Source organism: Oncorhynchus keta, chromosome 23 (genome assembly GCF_023373465.1).
Source record: "Oncorhynchus keta strain PuntledgeMale-10-30-2019 chromosome 23, Oket_V2, whole genome shotgun sequence".
Lineage (NCBI taxonomy): Eukaryota > Metazoa > Chordata > Actinopteri > Salmoniformes > Salmonidae > Oncorhynchus > Oncorhynchus keta.
Genome location: NC_068443.1, coordinates 47,089,024 through 47,104,408, shown reverse-complemented (window position 1 = coordinate 47,104,408; position 15,385 = coordinate 47,089,024). Strand labels below are relative to the sequence as shown.

The 15,385-nt window shown below is 44.2% G+C and overlaps 1 protein-coding gene across 3 annotated transcripts in view; it reads right to left on the bottom strand.

Annotated features, from left to right (window-relative positions):
- Positions 1-15,081, bottom strand: part of efr3a (EFR3 homolog A (S. cerevisiae)) — a 237,755-nt gene extending 222,674 nt beyond the window's left edge. The window contains exons 1-2 of one of the 3 annotated variants that reach the window (XM_052477338.1): positions 14,946-15,081; positions 14,511-14,670 (exon numbers count right to left, since the gene is read on the bottom strand). In XM_052477338.1, coding sequence (XP_052333298.1) covers positions 14,511-14,520 — 10 coding nt within the window. In that variant the 5' untranslated portion in view covers positions 14,521-14,670; positions 14,946-15,081. The other 2 variants (XM_052477339.1, XM_052477340.1) reach the window with 2 other exon arrangements.
- Between the last annotated feature and the right edge of the window lie 304 nt (positions 15,082-15,385).

Sequence of the window (15,385 nt, the reverse complement as noted above, 5' to 3'; positions counted from 1 at the left end):
GATTTGGCAGTACATCCAACGTGCCTCATAACTGCAGACCACGTGTAACCACACCAGCCCAGGACCTCCACAAATGGCTTCACCGGCGGGATCATCAGAGACCAGCCACACGATTGGCTGGGCGTGACTCCACCCCTGCCCAGTCATGTGAAATCCATAGATTAGGGCCTAATGAATATATATAAGCTTTTTTTTCAAATATTTTTGGTCAGTATAGTTCAGATCACAGAATCATTGTGAGTCCTGCTATCATCTGAAGAACCTATCCCATGGTGCACCATGTTCAATCTTCACACCAGGGGTGTGTTCACTCGGAACCAAACAAGAAAACAGCAGTAAAATCTTGTATAATCAGAGAAGTGATGGTATATAACTTTCACAATTGAGTATAGATCCATATAAACAGTAAATGACTGTCATTTTTTTTTACCAAGCCTGATAGAAAACAATTACTGCCTCTGAAGTGAAATGAATCTGTATTATTAATCTACTTGACGTGCCAGCAACTGCATTAATCAAATTATTAGGTCTAGCCAATCAATCATGTTGTGCAGATCCTTTTCCATGGACTACTGACCTTCATATTTTTCCTGGGACAAATGCACTACTCGTCTCTTTTCTTGATCCATTTCCAAGAACGGCGGAATACAAGAATCACAAAAGGTTTATTTTACTCAATATAGGCAACTTCAGCTTAAAAAAAGTCTGCATTTTTTTGTCAGTGGAAATTAAACTGCACAATCCAAAAATCTGCCAATGCATCCTTAAGAGATTATTTATGCGCACCTTTATTATATCAAGGTCCATATCAGAATGGATCCTGCAAAGGCCCAACTATTGTTGAGGGTGTTGGTGTGGCATGTGCTGCAGAAAGGTTACAGCGAAAATAATTATACTCCATTGCTGTGGGAAATGCAATACAATCTAGATTAGCAATATACTCAATTGACCCAACCCCCCCCTCCCAAAAGTCAGAAGGTATGTGTGACATGGCTTAGCCTGTAACGGTTAAGAACGGGGGGGGGTATATATGTAAATTTGATATATGCAGACGTATCATCATCATCCAGACAGTCTCCATAATCATGCACGCTGTGAGTTATGCAGTCATCACTCAGTGGATTCCACATAGCCATAAACCTAAAGCCTTCATAACAAAGTGCTGTGCTGGCTCGACCACTATTCCTTATATGGTACAAGGCCTAGGGCACTGGTCAAAAGTAGTGCACTATGTAGGGAATAGGGTGACATTTTACAGACACACACAAGGCCTAATTGATCCACTACTGGCGGCCATCTACCCCCCCAAAATACAATTTCAAAATATACATAGTTAACACTAGAATGACAAGACAATGTGACACAGAGGAAAAACAGAGACTATTATGCACTACAAGCAAACAAAGGGTATGTAAAAGTGTGTCAAATCAAATGTTATTTGTCACATACACATGGTTAGCAGATGTTAATGCGAGTGTAGCGAAATGCTTGTGCTTCTAGTTCCGACAATGCAGTAATAACCAACAAGTAATCTAACTAACTGTCTAATACACAGTGTAAGGGGATAAAGAATATGTACATAAGGATATATGAATGAGTGATGGTACAGAGCAGCATAGGCAAGATACAGTAGATGGTATCGAGTACAGTATATACATATGAAATGAGTATGTAAACAAAGTGGCATAGTTAAAGTGGCTAGTGATACATGTATTACATAAGGATGCAGTCGATGATATAGAGTACAGTATATACGTATGCATATGAGATGAGCAAGGTTAAGTTAAAAATAGTGTCAACTGTTAAGGACAAGGGATAACAACTACATTTAATCCAACTCATGCAATTGCACACAAGCACGAGCTGACAATTGACTATTTTTGCTGTCATATCTACACTTAAATTCATTATAATGCCATTTTTTTCTTTACAGTCTCTCTCAAGCTCTGTCAGATTAGATGGGGAACATCTCTGCAAAGCTATTTTCAGGTGTTTGATTGGGTTCAAGTCCGGGCTCTGTATGGGCCACTCAAGGACATTGTCTTGGCTGTGTGCTTAGGGTCGTGGTCCTGTTGGAAGGTGAACCTACACGCCAGTCTGAGGTCCTGAGCAGGTTTTCATCAAGGATCTCTGTACTTTGCTCCGTTCATCTTTTCCTCGATCCTGACGAGTCTTCCAGTCCCTGCTGCTGAAAGATATCCCCACAGCATGATGCTGCCACCACCATGCTTCACTGTAGGGATGGTGCCAGGTTTCCTCCAGACGTGACACTTGGCAATCAGACCAGAAAATCTCATTTCTCATGGTTTGAGTCCTTTAGTTGCCTTTTGGCAAACTCCAATAGGGCAGTCATGTGCCTTTTACTGTGGAGTGGCTACCATCTGACCACAATACTAGAAATGCCTGATTAGTGGAGTGCTGCAGAGAAGGTTGTCCTTCTGGAAGGTTCTCCCATCTCCACAGAGGAACTCTGGAGCTCTGTCAGAGTGACCATCGGGTTCTTCGTCACCACCCTGACCAAGGCCCGTCTCCCCCGATTACTCAGTTTGGCCAGTCAGCCAGCTCTAGGAAGAGTCTTGTTGGTTCCAAACATCTTCCATTTAAGAATGATGGAGGCCACTGTGTTCTTGGGGACATTTTGTGTTACCCTTCCCCAGATCTGTGCCTCAACACAATCCTGTCTCGAAGCTCTAGGGAAAATGCCATCGACCTCATGGCTGGGTCTTTGCACTGTCAACTGTGGGACCTGTTATATAAACAGCTGTGTGGCTTTCCGAATCATGTCCAATCAATTGAAATGACCATAGGTGGACTCCAATCAAGTTGTAGAAACATCAAGGACTATCAATGGAAAAAGGATGCAAAAAAGAGCTCCATTTCCAGTCTTATAACAAAGGGTCTGAATAATTATGTAAATAAGGTATCTTTATTTATTTTATTTTTTTCCCAAACATTTCTAAAAACCCGTTATTTATCGCTTTGTCATTATGGGGTATTGTGTGTAGATAGTTTTAAATGTTCCTCATCAATTTTAGAATAAAGGTTGTAACATAACTAAAATGTGGGAAAAGTCATGGGGTCTGGTAGAGTCGCAGCAGGCTTGAAAGCTGTGGCCCCAGGCCGGGGACAGTCCGTTGACAGGGAGCACCATGAGGGGTAGGAAACGAGAATATAGGCTTCACCAAGATAACTGAGGGATTGGGCTTGTGTGTCTGGCAGCGGTCTGGCTGGTGAGGGTGCGTGTGTCTAGGGGGCAATTGAGCATGAAAGACAACAGATGACCTCTGGGTTCAGAGCAGTTTTAACACAGCAGCAGCACAGCAACCAATTGCAGTTCTCCAGTCACAAGGGAGAAGGACACCTGGGTAATTCAATGTGGTGTCAAACTAAAACAGAGGTGTTCTCTTTTCTTTAAATAGCTGGTTTGTGTTCAGAAGGCATCAAATTGAGGAAAATGGACAGACACAGAGAGGCCTAGGCGCTTATAATGACATTGTTCAATAAGAAACACTGATTTAAATTTCCTGGTGGTTCACTATCATTAAATATTTTTATTTCAAAACATCAGGTGGCTAAACGTGGGGATGGTCCCTGCTGTGTATCAGCAAAGGGACTAGGAAGAGAAGAAGTTGAATTTACTGGTCAGTCGGGAGGGATAGAATGGGGAATGCATATAGTGAAAAGGGGAGGGGTTTAGAAAGCTGTGTCACAAACATCTTATTCGTCATCTAAAATAGTCGCCATGACAGAATGTTGTTCAATTATGAAAAAGCTTACATAAATGTAAAACTGAAAGAGGTAAGTTCGAGACTGGAACAGCGGAAGGGTGGATATGGTCCTGGGGAGCTACTAGGAGTGCAGGTTTCTGTTAAACCCCAGCTTTAAATAACCAATTTCAAATAATTAATGTCTCGGACCTTGTCTCAGGTGGTTTAGTACTAGGCTGGAACCAAAGCCAGTACAGAACCAGTATAGCTCTCCCAGGACCAGAGCTGGAGATCCCTTGGGTCCTGGTTAAAAGTAGTTCATTGCATAAGAAATAAGGTGCCATTTGGGACTCATGAAGTGGAAGTGGACTAAGAACAGATTACAAAAGCGGGTGTATTGATAGGGGCATTTCCAGCTACTGCATTTTCACTTTCAAAAAGTACACAAACAAGAGCCGGTCTCTTTCTCCCAACTTCATCATACACCCCACCCCCAGGCACAAAAATATATATATATTCAAAATAATAATAAAAACACCCTATCAGAGTCGTTCTCCAAATCCATCTCGTCAGCTGGGGTGGTTTGCATAAGACCTGGCAGGTACCTACACCTCTGACTTTTTCCCCCCTCTCTCCCTGTGAGCCTCAGCTCTGACCTTGCAGTGCTTCGGTTCTCCTTGCTAACAGCAGAAGTGCTGAACGGTGCAGATAGCAGCACTGCAGCAGCAGCCTAGCCGGGGTGGCTATGGTGGTAGTTCCCTACTATATGCCCTCATTGGGTAGCTGCAAATGTGCAGTAGCTCAAACAAACACAAGATGCAGGGCTGTCCCATTACTATGCAGGCGGTTAGAAATGACAATATTCACTGGCTCGTTTTAGACCCGGTATTCGGCCAAATTAGGTGATCTGCAGGTTTTTAAATCATCCATTGAAGAGTAATTACTCTTGCGTGGGATCGTTCCGGTTTTGAAGTAGTAGAGATTTTAGCATCTAGGGTGTGTGTCAAATTAACAACAGACCCAGGTGGCTAAAGGCAGTAACTGCACTTCCATGCCCATCTATTCAGCACAATAGGCCAGCCTGACACTGATTTGAGTCCTAGGTGGCATTGTTAGAGAGTCCTTTACCAGAGCCCTTCGATGTTTCTCTTCCAGAGATGTACATTGAAGATAACTGAGGAAAGGGCATTTTACAATGAGAAAAACAGTGATCGCAAAGAGCCCAAGGACTTGTAAAGTTAAAAGGGATAGTTAAATGCAGATATAAAAAAAATGTTGGACAAAAAACCCGATGCAATGTAAAATTGGAAACTATCCCTTTAATACACTATCTGGTGTGATTACATTATTTGTTGTAACTTAAGTCAGTACAACACATGCAGGTTATGCAACACATATTGATGTAATTGTGTGGTCAATTATACCCTTAATTTGCCAATGAGTCACAGCTGTATGGACTTGATCAGCACATCTCAGCTTGTTCAGCCTATAGTGCAAAGGAGAGCGTAGCATGCTTTTATAGTGCACACACCCAAGGCATACAGTTAGTATTGAACAATGCACTGTGCATGTGGTGAAGCTGGTTTGCCAGAAGAGATTAAAAAGACTGATAATATGACATCAGGGGATTTATTATAGAAGCAATGATAGGCATTAGCTGAAGCACAGTGTTAATTCAAGTCTCTCTACCATCATATGTTAGCCAATCTCGATGAAGGTTTGCGAAACAACTTGATTGGCGGTACACAATATACTCCCTGCCTCTTGTAAATGAGCCGTCTGACCGTTACCAAGAATCACATAGCAGATTTCTTTAACAGGGTCGTTAGCAATTGATTTAAGAGTATTTATTGCACCGCCCTATGGGACTACCAATCACGGCCGGTTGTGATACAGCCTGGAATTGAACCAGGGTCTGTAGTGATGCCTTTACCACTGAGAAGCAGTGCCTTAGACCGCTGCGTCACCCGGGATCCACTCGGGTTAATCAATATATACAACCATTTTAATTAGATAGAACTTAGTTCTAGGGGAAAAGCAAAAAATGTGCACCCATTTGGGTCCCCAGGGACCAGGATTAAGAAACACTGAGCGAGGTAGCTAGCTAATGTTAGCTTGATTGTACAAAGTCCAGCAGCTAGCCTCTGTAGCTAGTTACTAACACCAGTCAGCTGAAAATTAGCTAGCTAACGAACAGGCAGAGAAAGATGGCTAGTTTGTTACACTAATAACTTCAGACATTAGCTAGAGCCAGACAACATCAGTTGAAGCCAGCTAACAATAGCTAGTTCACCAGTCCTACATTTTACCACAGAACATGTGGTAAAATTGCAACACAGCTACCAGATGCAAGTCTCTTGGGGCATGTCTCTATAAGCTTGGCACATCTAGCCATTGGGAATATTGCCCATTCTTCAAGGCAAAACTGCTCCAGCTCCATCAAGTTAGATGGGTTCCGACCCACCAAGACAACTAGCCAGCCAAAAACCTACCCAGACAGCTAGCTACGTACCCACCTAGCTACGTACCCACCCAGACAGACAGCAAGCAAACTAGCCAGCCAGCCACCTACCTACCTACCCAGCCAACCACCTACCCAGTCACCCAGCAACCTACCTACCTACCTACCTACCTAGCCACCAACCTACCCAGCCACCAACCACCTACCCACCTACCCAGCCAGCCAACCACCTACACACCTACCCAGCCACCTACCCACCTAGCCAGCCAGCAAACCACCTACCCAGTCATCCAGCAACCTACCTACCTACTCAGCCAGCCACCTACCTACCTACCTACCCAGCCAGCAACCTACCCAGCTACCCAGCTACCAACCTACCCACCTACCCAGCCAGCCAACCACCTACCCACCTACCCAGCCAGCCAACCACCTACCCACCTACCCAGCCAGCCAACCACCTACCCAGTCACCCAGACAGCTAGCCAGCCACCTACCTTCCTACCCGGACAGCTAGCTAGCCACATGCCTACCCACCCAAACAGCTGCCTACCCAGCCAGCCACCTACCTACCTACCCAGCTAGCCAGCCACCTACCCAGCCACCTACCTACCCAGCCACCTACCCAGCCAGCCAACCACCTACCCAGCCAGCCAACCACCTACCCACCTACCCAGCCAGCCAACCACCTACCCAGTCACCCAGACAGCTAGCCAGCCACCTACCTTCCTACCAGGACAGCTAGCTAGCCACATGCCTACCCACCCAAACAGCTGCCTACCCAGCCAGCCACCTACCTACCTACCCAGCTAGCCAGCCACCTACCCAGCCACCTACCTACCTACCCAGCCAGCCAACCACCTACCCACCTACCTAGCCAGCCAACCACCTACCCAGCCACCCAGACTGCTAGCTAGCCAGCCACCCAGAAAGCTAGCTAGCCACCTACCCAACCAGAAAGCTAGCTAGCCACCTACCCAACCAGAAAGCTAGCTAGCCACCTACCCAACCAGAAAGCTAGCTAGCCACCTACCAAACCAGAAAGCTAGCTAGCCACCTACCAAACCAGAAAGCTAGCTAGCCACCTACCAAACCAGAAAGCTAGCTACCCACCTACCAAACCAGACAGACAGCTAGCCAGCCACCTACCAAACCAGACAGACAGCTAGCCAGCCACCTACCAAACCAGACAGACAGCTAGCCAGCCTCCCAGACAGCTAGCTAGCTACCCAACAAACCAGACAGAGAGGTAGGTAGCTAGCTAGCTAGCTGTCTGTTTTGTTGGGTACGTGGCTAGCTGTCTGGGTGGCTGGGTAGGTGGCTAGCTAGCTAACTGTCTGGGTGGCTAGCTAGCTAGCTAGCTAGCTGCATGGCTGTCTGGCTAGCTAGCTGTCTGGCTAGCTAGCTGTCTGGCTGTCTGGCTAGCTAGCTGTCTGGCTAGCTAGCTAGCTAGCTGTCTGTCTGGTTTTGTTGGGTAGGTGACTAGCTTGCGGGCCAGAACTAGCTAGTCACTTACCCAACCAACCAGACAGCTAGCTAGCAAGCTAGCCACCGAACCAGACAACCAGACAGCTAGCCAGCGACCTAGACACCTACCCGACCAACCAGACAGCTAACCAGCCATCTACCCAACCAACCAGACAGCTAGCTAACCACCTACCCAACCAACCAGACAGCCAGCTAGCCAACAAACCAGATAGCTAGCTAGCCAACCAACCAGATAGCTAGCTAGCCAACCAACCAGCTAGCTAGCCACCTACCCAACCAACCAGACAGCCAGCAAGCCAATTATCCAACAAAACCAGACAGCTAGCTAGCCAACCAACCAGACAGCTAGCTAGCCAACCAACCAACCAGACAGCTAGCTACCCAACAACCCAGACAGCTAGCTACCCAACAACCCAGACAGCTAGCCAGCCAACCAGCCACCTACCCAACAAGCCACCTACCCAACAACCCAGACAGCTAGCTAGCCAACAACCCAACCAACCAGACTGCTAGCTAGCCACCTACCCAACCAACCAGACTGCTAGCTAGCCACCTACCCAACCAACCAGACTGCTAGCTAGCCACCTACCCAACCAACCAGACTGCTAGCTAGCCAACCAGATAGCTAGCTACCCAACAACCCAGACAGCTAGCCAGCCACCAGATAGCTAGCTAGCCAGCTAGCTAGCTAGCTAGCCAGCCACCTACCCAACAACCCAGACAGCTAGCTAGCCACCTACCCAACAGCTAGCTAGCCACCTACCCAACAGCTAGCTAGCCACCTACCCAACCGCTAGCTAGCCACCTACCCAACCAACCAGACAGCTAATTAGCCACCTACCCACCCAACCAGACAGCTAGCTGGCTAGCCACCTACCCACCCAACCAGACAGCTAGCTGGCTAGCCACCTACCCACCCAACCAGACAGCTAGCTGGCTAGCCACCTACCCACCCAACCAGACAGCTAGCTGGCTAGCCACCTACCCACCCAACCAGACAGCTAGCTGGCTAGCCACCTACCCACCCAACCAGACAGCTAGCTGGCTAACCACCTACCCACCCAACCAGACAGCTAGCTGGCTAGCCACCTACCCACCCACCCAGACAGCTAGCTAGCCACCCACCCAACCAACCAGACAGCTAGCTAGCCACCTACTCAACCAACCAGACAGCTAGCTAGCCACCTACCCAACAGCTAGCTAGCCACCTACCCAACCAACCAGACAGCTAGCTAGCCACCTACCCACCCACCCAGACAGCTAGCTAGCCACCTACCCAACAGCTAGCTAGCCACCTACCCAACCAACCAGACAGCTAGCCACCTACCCACCACCCAGACAGCTAGCTAGCCACCTACCCACCCAGACAGCTAGCTAGCCACCTACCCACCCAGACAGCTAGCTAGCCACCTACCCACCCAGACAGCTAGCTAGCCACCTACCCACCCAGACAGCTAGCTAGCCACCTACCCACCCAGACAGCTAGCCTATACCATTAGTATCAAAGTATTTGGGAGCTATCATCCCCTGATAAACTATGGAAATGTATACTTTACACAATAAGTACATGCCTGTATAACCTACTTTCCAGGGGCTATCCATGCCAACATCACCAATAGGCTAAATATGTCAAACACACAAGCTACTTGTGTTAACTTAATAACTAAAGTGTTCGCTTACATTTCACTGCTGGTTTTGCAAGCTGGTCATACTAACTAACACTGCGCTTATATGCTTGGCTTCACCTGGCATCCTTGGTGCTCTGTGTAGTACAATGCAGGAGGCAGACCAGGGACAACTCTTTGCAGTGGGTTATAATGTTAGTGTTTACTTCAACAATCCGCTCTGCAAAAATAATGACAAAAGACCCAGTGAAATATGAAACACACCTGTGCGCACACATACACAAAAATAGGTCTACTTTAAAAAGTGAAAATCCCCCAAAACAGAACATTTCACTAAGGGAAAAGGAATCTTATCCCACACAAGCATACAATTCCATTCCCAAAAAGTGACATAGGCGATGGAAAAGCATTATATTTATATACATTTAAGCCAAATCCTTCTTTACCGAACGAGTCTTTGGCGATGCATACAAATTACAGTTTGGGAAAAAGGGGGAACGATTCTTAATATGCCTGTACCACCAAACATCCAATTCCTTAATAGAAGATCAAAACAATGCAGCCATAGGAAAGAGTTACCTTTTTAATGCATTTGAGTTTCACAATTAGCATCTCAAAGACAGACAGCAGGGTGCATGTATATCAAATCCATTATCTGGCAAGGCCCATCATCCCTCGACTTCATTGAATTAGCAAAGAAGTACAAAATAACTGCACTTGGAAAGAAACAGGGAAATCCTATTGAGACCAAAGCCTACGTTTGCAAGGTAGCCAAGCACACAATATTTACAATTCCAATGCAATAAAAACATACAATATTTACAAGCAATTTAAGATAAGTAATCACCCAGCCGTCTGAACTGCAGATCTACTTTATTACTCAGTGGAGACCTAACGGATTTCCAGAGTTAGCCATCCCGGTAATTGAGTCTGACGAATGCGTATGTCTGGAATTTGTCTAAAAATCTGAAATGGATTTAGGCCTACACTTGGGAAACCAGGATCCTGTTCAGTAAGGCATGCTAAAGTAAAATAAAAATGTCACTTATCTAACGAGTTCAGGTAGTACCTCGCCATTTCAAAAGGTTTCTTCCCTACCAGTTACGACCCAGATATGTGTGTGGACTTGATGGTAAATTAAGGACCTTAAATTCAATGATTGAAAGACCTGTAATTCATGGAATCATTGACTACCAGTGAGAAGATAAACCCAGTAGACACTGCACGACCTCAAGTATTAATATTGTGTATAAACAGATCATGGTCTTCCCTTCAACAATGGGGGGCACTCAACAGGCCTCATTTGTCAATCATATTTAACCAGTTGGGAAAATGCTACACTGACTCAAGATCAGTGTCCAGGCCCTCTAGGCCAACTTAACCCAAGGGAATGTTAGAAAGCAATCCAACTCGTCATCTCCATCAGTCTTCAGTGGAAACAAGGCCTTGGTCTGTGGAAAACAATTAGGCCTACACTTCAAAACAGGGAACATGTGGAGTTCTCAGCTGAACAATAGTGTGCAGGGAAACAATGGGAAGACACAAAACAAAAAGTACAGCACTACACTAATCAGCTGAGACTGCGGTGCTGCTGATCCTTTTTTATTTTTTTATTTAATAACTCCCCCAGCTTCAGTCAAGCCTTGGCGGACATAATAGCAACGGTTTTGTCTTAGCTAATTACTTAATTGAGGTGCTTAACACTTTAGGTGTTAATGAGTAGATAAATGGCTTCATTGACAAAATCTCAAACCATCCCTTTAATATGGAGGAAATTACAGGCACTGGAGCTAATTACAGGTTTTTGTTCTTAGGCGGGGCGTCTAAGTGGTAATTTTCAGTTTCAGTGTCAACTTAAATGACCCAAACCAGATAAATATATCTTCTGATTGTGTTCTAACTCATATACACAACATATACGGTCCCAGTCATAAGTCAAAATATTTTATAAGGCCACCCTTTGCCTTGACAGCTTTGAACACTCTTGGCATTCTCTCAACCAGCTTCATGTGGCATTCACCTGGAATGCATTTCAATTAACAGATGTGCCTTGTTAAAAGTTCATTTATTTATGTCTTAATGCCTTTGAGGCAATCAGTTGTGTTGTGACATGGTAGAGGTGGTGTACAGAAGATAGCCCCGTTTTGGTCAAATACCAAGTCCATATTATGGCAAGAACAGCTCAAATAAGCAAAGAGAAATTACAGTCCATCGTTACTTTAAGACATGAAGGTCAATCAATTCGGGAAAAATTCAAGAACTTTGAAAGTTTCTTCAAGTGCAGTCGCAAAAACCATCAAGCGCTAATGATGAAACTGGCTCTCATGAGCACCGCCACAGGAAAGGAAAACCCAGAGTTACCTCTGCTGCAGAGGATATGTTCAATAGAGTTAATGAGTTAAACATCAACTGCTCAGAGACTGAATCAGGCCTTCATGGTCAAATTGCTGCAAAGAAACCACTACTAAAGGACACCAATAATAAGAAGAGACTTGCTTGGGCAAAGAAACACATGCAATAGACATTAGACCAGTGGAAATCTGTCTTTTGGACCGATGAGTCCAAATTTGCAATTGTTGGTTCCAACCGCTGTGTCTTTGTTTTAGATTTGCTAACTTCTTAGTAATGACTCGGGACGTCGGTTTTGATAAGAAAGCTTCTTTTAGTAAGAATACTTGTTTACGTTACATTTAACAACAATGGTTTTGGTACAGAGCAATGCAGGTAAGATGCTGTCGGAAAGTCAGCTACAATCACCAAACACCTGCACATAATTGGCGCGTTATCACTCATTCCTCTCGCAAGGCATTCTGGGACTTGCAGTCAAAAAGCGTAATTCAACACAACCCAATACAATTACATATGCAAATAAATCTAAAGAAATATCTTTACAGATACAGCTCAAAGAATAAACTTAAACATTAACTCAAAACACATTAAAGTTACAACACTTTGTGAGACGCAGAGTTGGTGAACGGATGATCTCCGCATGTGTGGTTCCCACCGTGAAGGATAGAGGTGGCGGTTTGATGGTGCTTTGCTGGTGACGCTGTCTAATATATTTAGGGTTCAAGGCACACTTAACCAGCATGGCTACCACAGCATTCTGCAACGAAACACAATCACATCTGGTTTGCGCTTAGTGGGACTATCATTTGTTTTTCAATGGGACAATTGACACAAAACACACATACAGGAGTGCTGCATCAGATTTTATTTTTTACCTTTATATTACTAGGCAAGTCAGTTAAGAACAAATTCTTATTTTCAATTACTGCCTAGGAACAGTGGGTTAACTGCCTGTTCAGGGGCAGAACGAAAGATTTGTACCTTGTCAGCTCGGGGATTTGAACTTGCAACCTTGCGGTTACTAGTCCAACGCACTTACCACTAGACTACCCTGACCTGGCCTCCACAAATCACCTGACCTCAACCCAATTGAGATGGCTTGAGATGAGTTGGACCGCAAAGTGAAGGAAAAGCAGCCAACAAGTGCTCAGCATATGTGGGAACTCCTTCAAGACTGTTGGAAAAGTATTCCAGGTGATGCTGGTTTAGAGAATGCCAAGAGTGTGCAAAGCTGTCATCAAGGCAAAGGGTGGCTACTTTTAGAATCTCAAATATATTTAGATTTGTTTAACACTTTTCTGGTTACTACATGATTCCATAGTTTTAATATCTTCCCTATTATTGGACAATGTAGAAAATAGTCAAACTAAAGAAAAACCATTGAATGAGTAGGTGTCCAAACTTTGGACGGGGGATATATCATACACACACACACTTTTTGTATTATACCATCTTTGAGCACTAACAATCAAATAAAAGCTTGACAGTCAGGGAGAATCTGAAATTCCGATTGAAAATGCTCATTGATTTTGTTTTTGTGTGTGAGCAGAGGAACACAGGATTAGCCATAGCAAAATGCATAGAACTGCAGGACATTAAGCCATAAAACTAAACAATTGTCCTTTAGCTCAATAGAAAAATGTTGAATTGCAGAAATTTGCTTTACAACAGCAACATGTTTACTATGCTGCCAAGAAAGCTAGAAAGGTATGATCGAGTTTACACTTCCAATAAACTGTGGTGAGGCAAAATAATGAAATGGTCTACAAATATTTTCATTAAAAAAATGTTTGGAATATTTTTGGAGGGGTTGCAAACATCCCTGGGTTGCCGCTTTGCCAGGGCAAGAAAAGGTTGAAAACCCCTGCTCTAACACACACACAGGCCATATTCCACTGATACATTGATATTGCTTAGGCCAATCTATGAGGGTATCATGTTACAGCTGGGCAATTCCACAGTAACAGAATGACCCGGAGACTCAGATCTCTCACTTCAAAATCTACGCAAAACAAAAACCATTGATTTCAAATTCAACAAATCATACACTTTATATGCACAAGGACTACTTCGAAAATGTACACAGAATGGGTGGCTGGTTTACAGACAAATTAGGGCTCTATTCAATCCGTAGCCTGACGATCCGCTGTATAGGGCAATTGACAATTAAAAGGCAATGTTCCCGGTGGTTGCAGAAATTACCTTTAAAATTTGAACATAATTCTGTTATAGGGCCACATTCTTTTCAAGCCACTTCGAGAAAGTGATTTTCGTCGCAGGTTAGGAGAGCATTTTCTCCAACCCTAACCGCAGGCTCCTACCCTGCTACGAAAACGTCTCCGTTATCGAAATGACGTGAAAAGTGCGTTTCCCGTCAGCGATACAGATTGAACCCAGCACTTAATCTTTGACCTAGAACCAAGAACGTGCAAACACATCCACTGTCAATCAGAAACCAGGCCTACTTTTGCGCCTTGTGTTTACCTTTTTTTATTTTATGCCATATTACCCACAGTCCTAAACGCAGTCTTCAAGTCAAGGTACTGACAACTAATTCAAACACCACAATTGCATTTCTACAAGGCTAATTCCACCAATGCCTATATAATCTCTCATATTTGAGTTGAGTGAACATACAATGTTGCGACACACAAAACGATTTCCTTGTGCACCCAAGAAATGTCTGCTTGATTTTAAACAATTGATGGCCCAGATAATTCCATCAAAACCATGCTTTGAACACCTTTGGATGGACAAATGACTCATTGTGAAACACGCTATGGGTTGAACACGCGACCCCCTTCGCCAATGTACCGCTGTTGATAACAAGTACCACAACCTTTCAATTTAAAACATCCTTCAAAAACAAATCACTTCGCTTACCCGCTGGCATTCTTCCGCTAATGTACCGCAGTTCCTCTGACGTGGGCAGCGATTGAATCTTCTGTTTTTGCTACATGTAGTTTATATCGTCCGTATTCTCCGAAATCGCTGCTCCTTCACTTCGTCAAATTACATTGAAAGAGGGTCGATCAAGGGCACACTGTAACATTAAATCATGAACACGAGTTCAGTCGTGAATTCGTTAAAACGTTGTGTAAACTAAATTACAGGTTTATTCAAAAGTCTACGTTTTAACATCACCTACATAAATGGCACTGTGATAGACTATAACGCAACCTACCTATCTGTGTATGTATTTAAAAAATAAAATAATAATTACTCGGTGGATTCGAATGTCACGAACATTGGTATAGATTCTAACGTATGTTGCTCAACGATACAATGTAACATTCGAAGGTTTTAATGGTTAAATACCTGTAAACTGCGCGGATTAACCCTTACAGATTAGACTACAGCTTCCTGTAATAGGACTGCTTTACATTGAGGGACAACACGGAAGTAGGAGTCGCTCTTGAAGCGAAATGTCACCTCTTCGCTCCTAAACAATATAATATATTACATATTTCTCTGTTTAATGGGGGAAATATGGGTATTTGGCAAGTTAGTTATTCTTACCAGACAATTATTTGAAGGGGACTGTCACGTTTGCTTATGCCAACCAATCAATAAGGAAGTGTGACCTAAAGTAGTCCCTCCCACTAGTACCAAAACTTTCATACAGGAGCCATGTTTATGCATGACAGTCATTTTAGCCTGCCAAAGACAGACAAGCAATGGTCACTGCTCTTTGGTATTACTCCAAGTGAATTTTTGTAGGGCCTATCAATTACTTATACAAAAACGATAGCCTATCG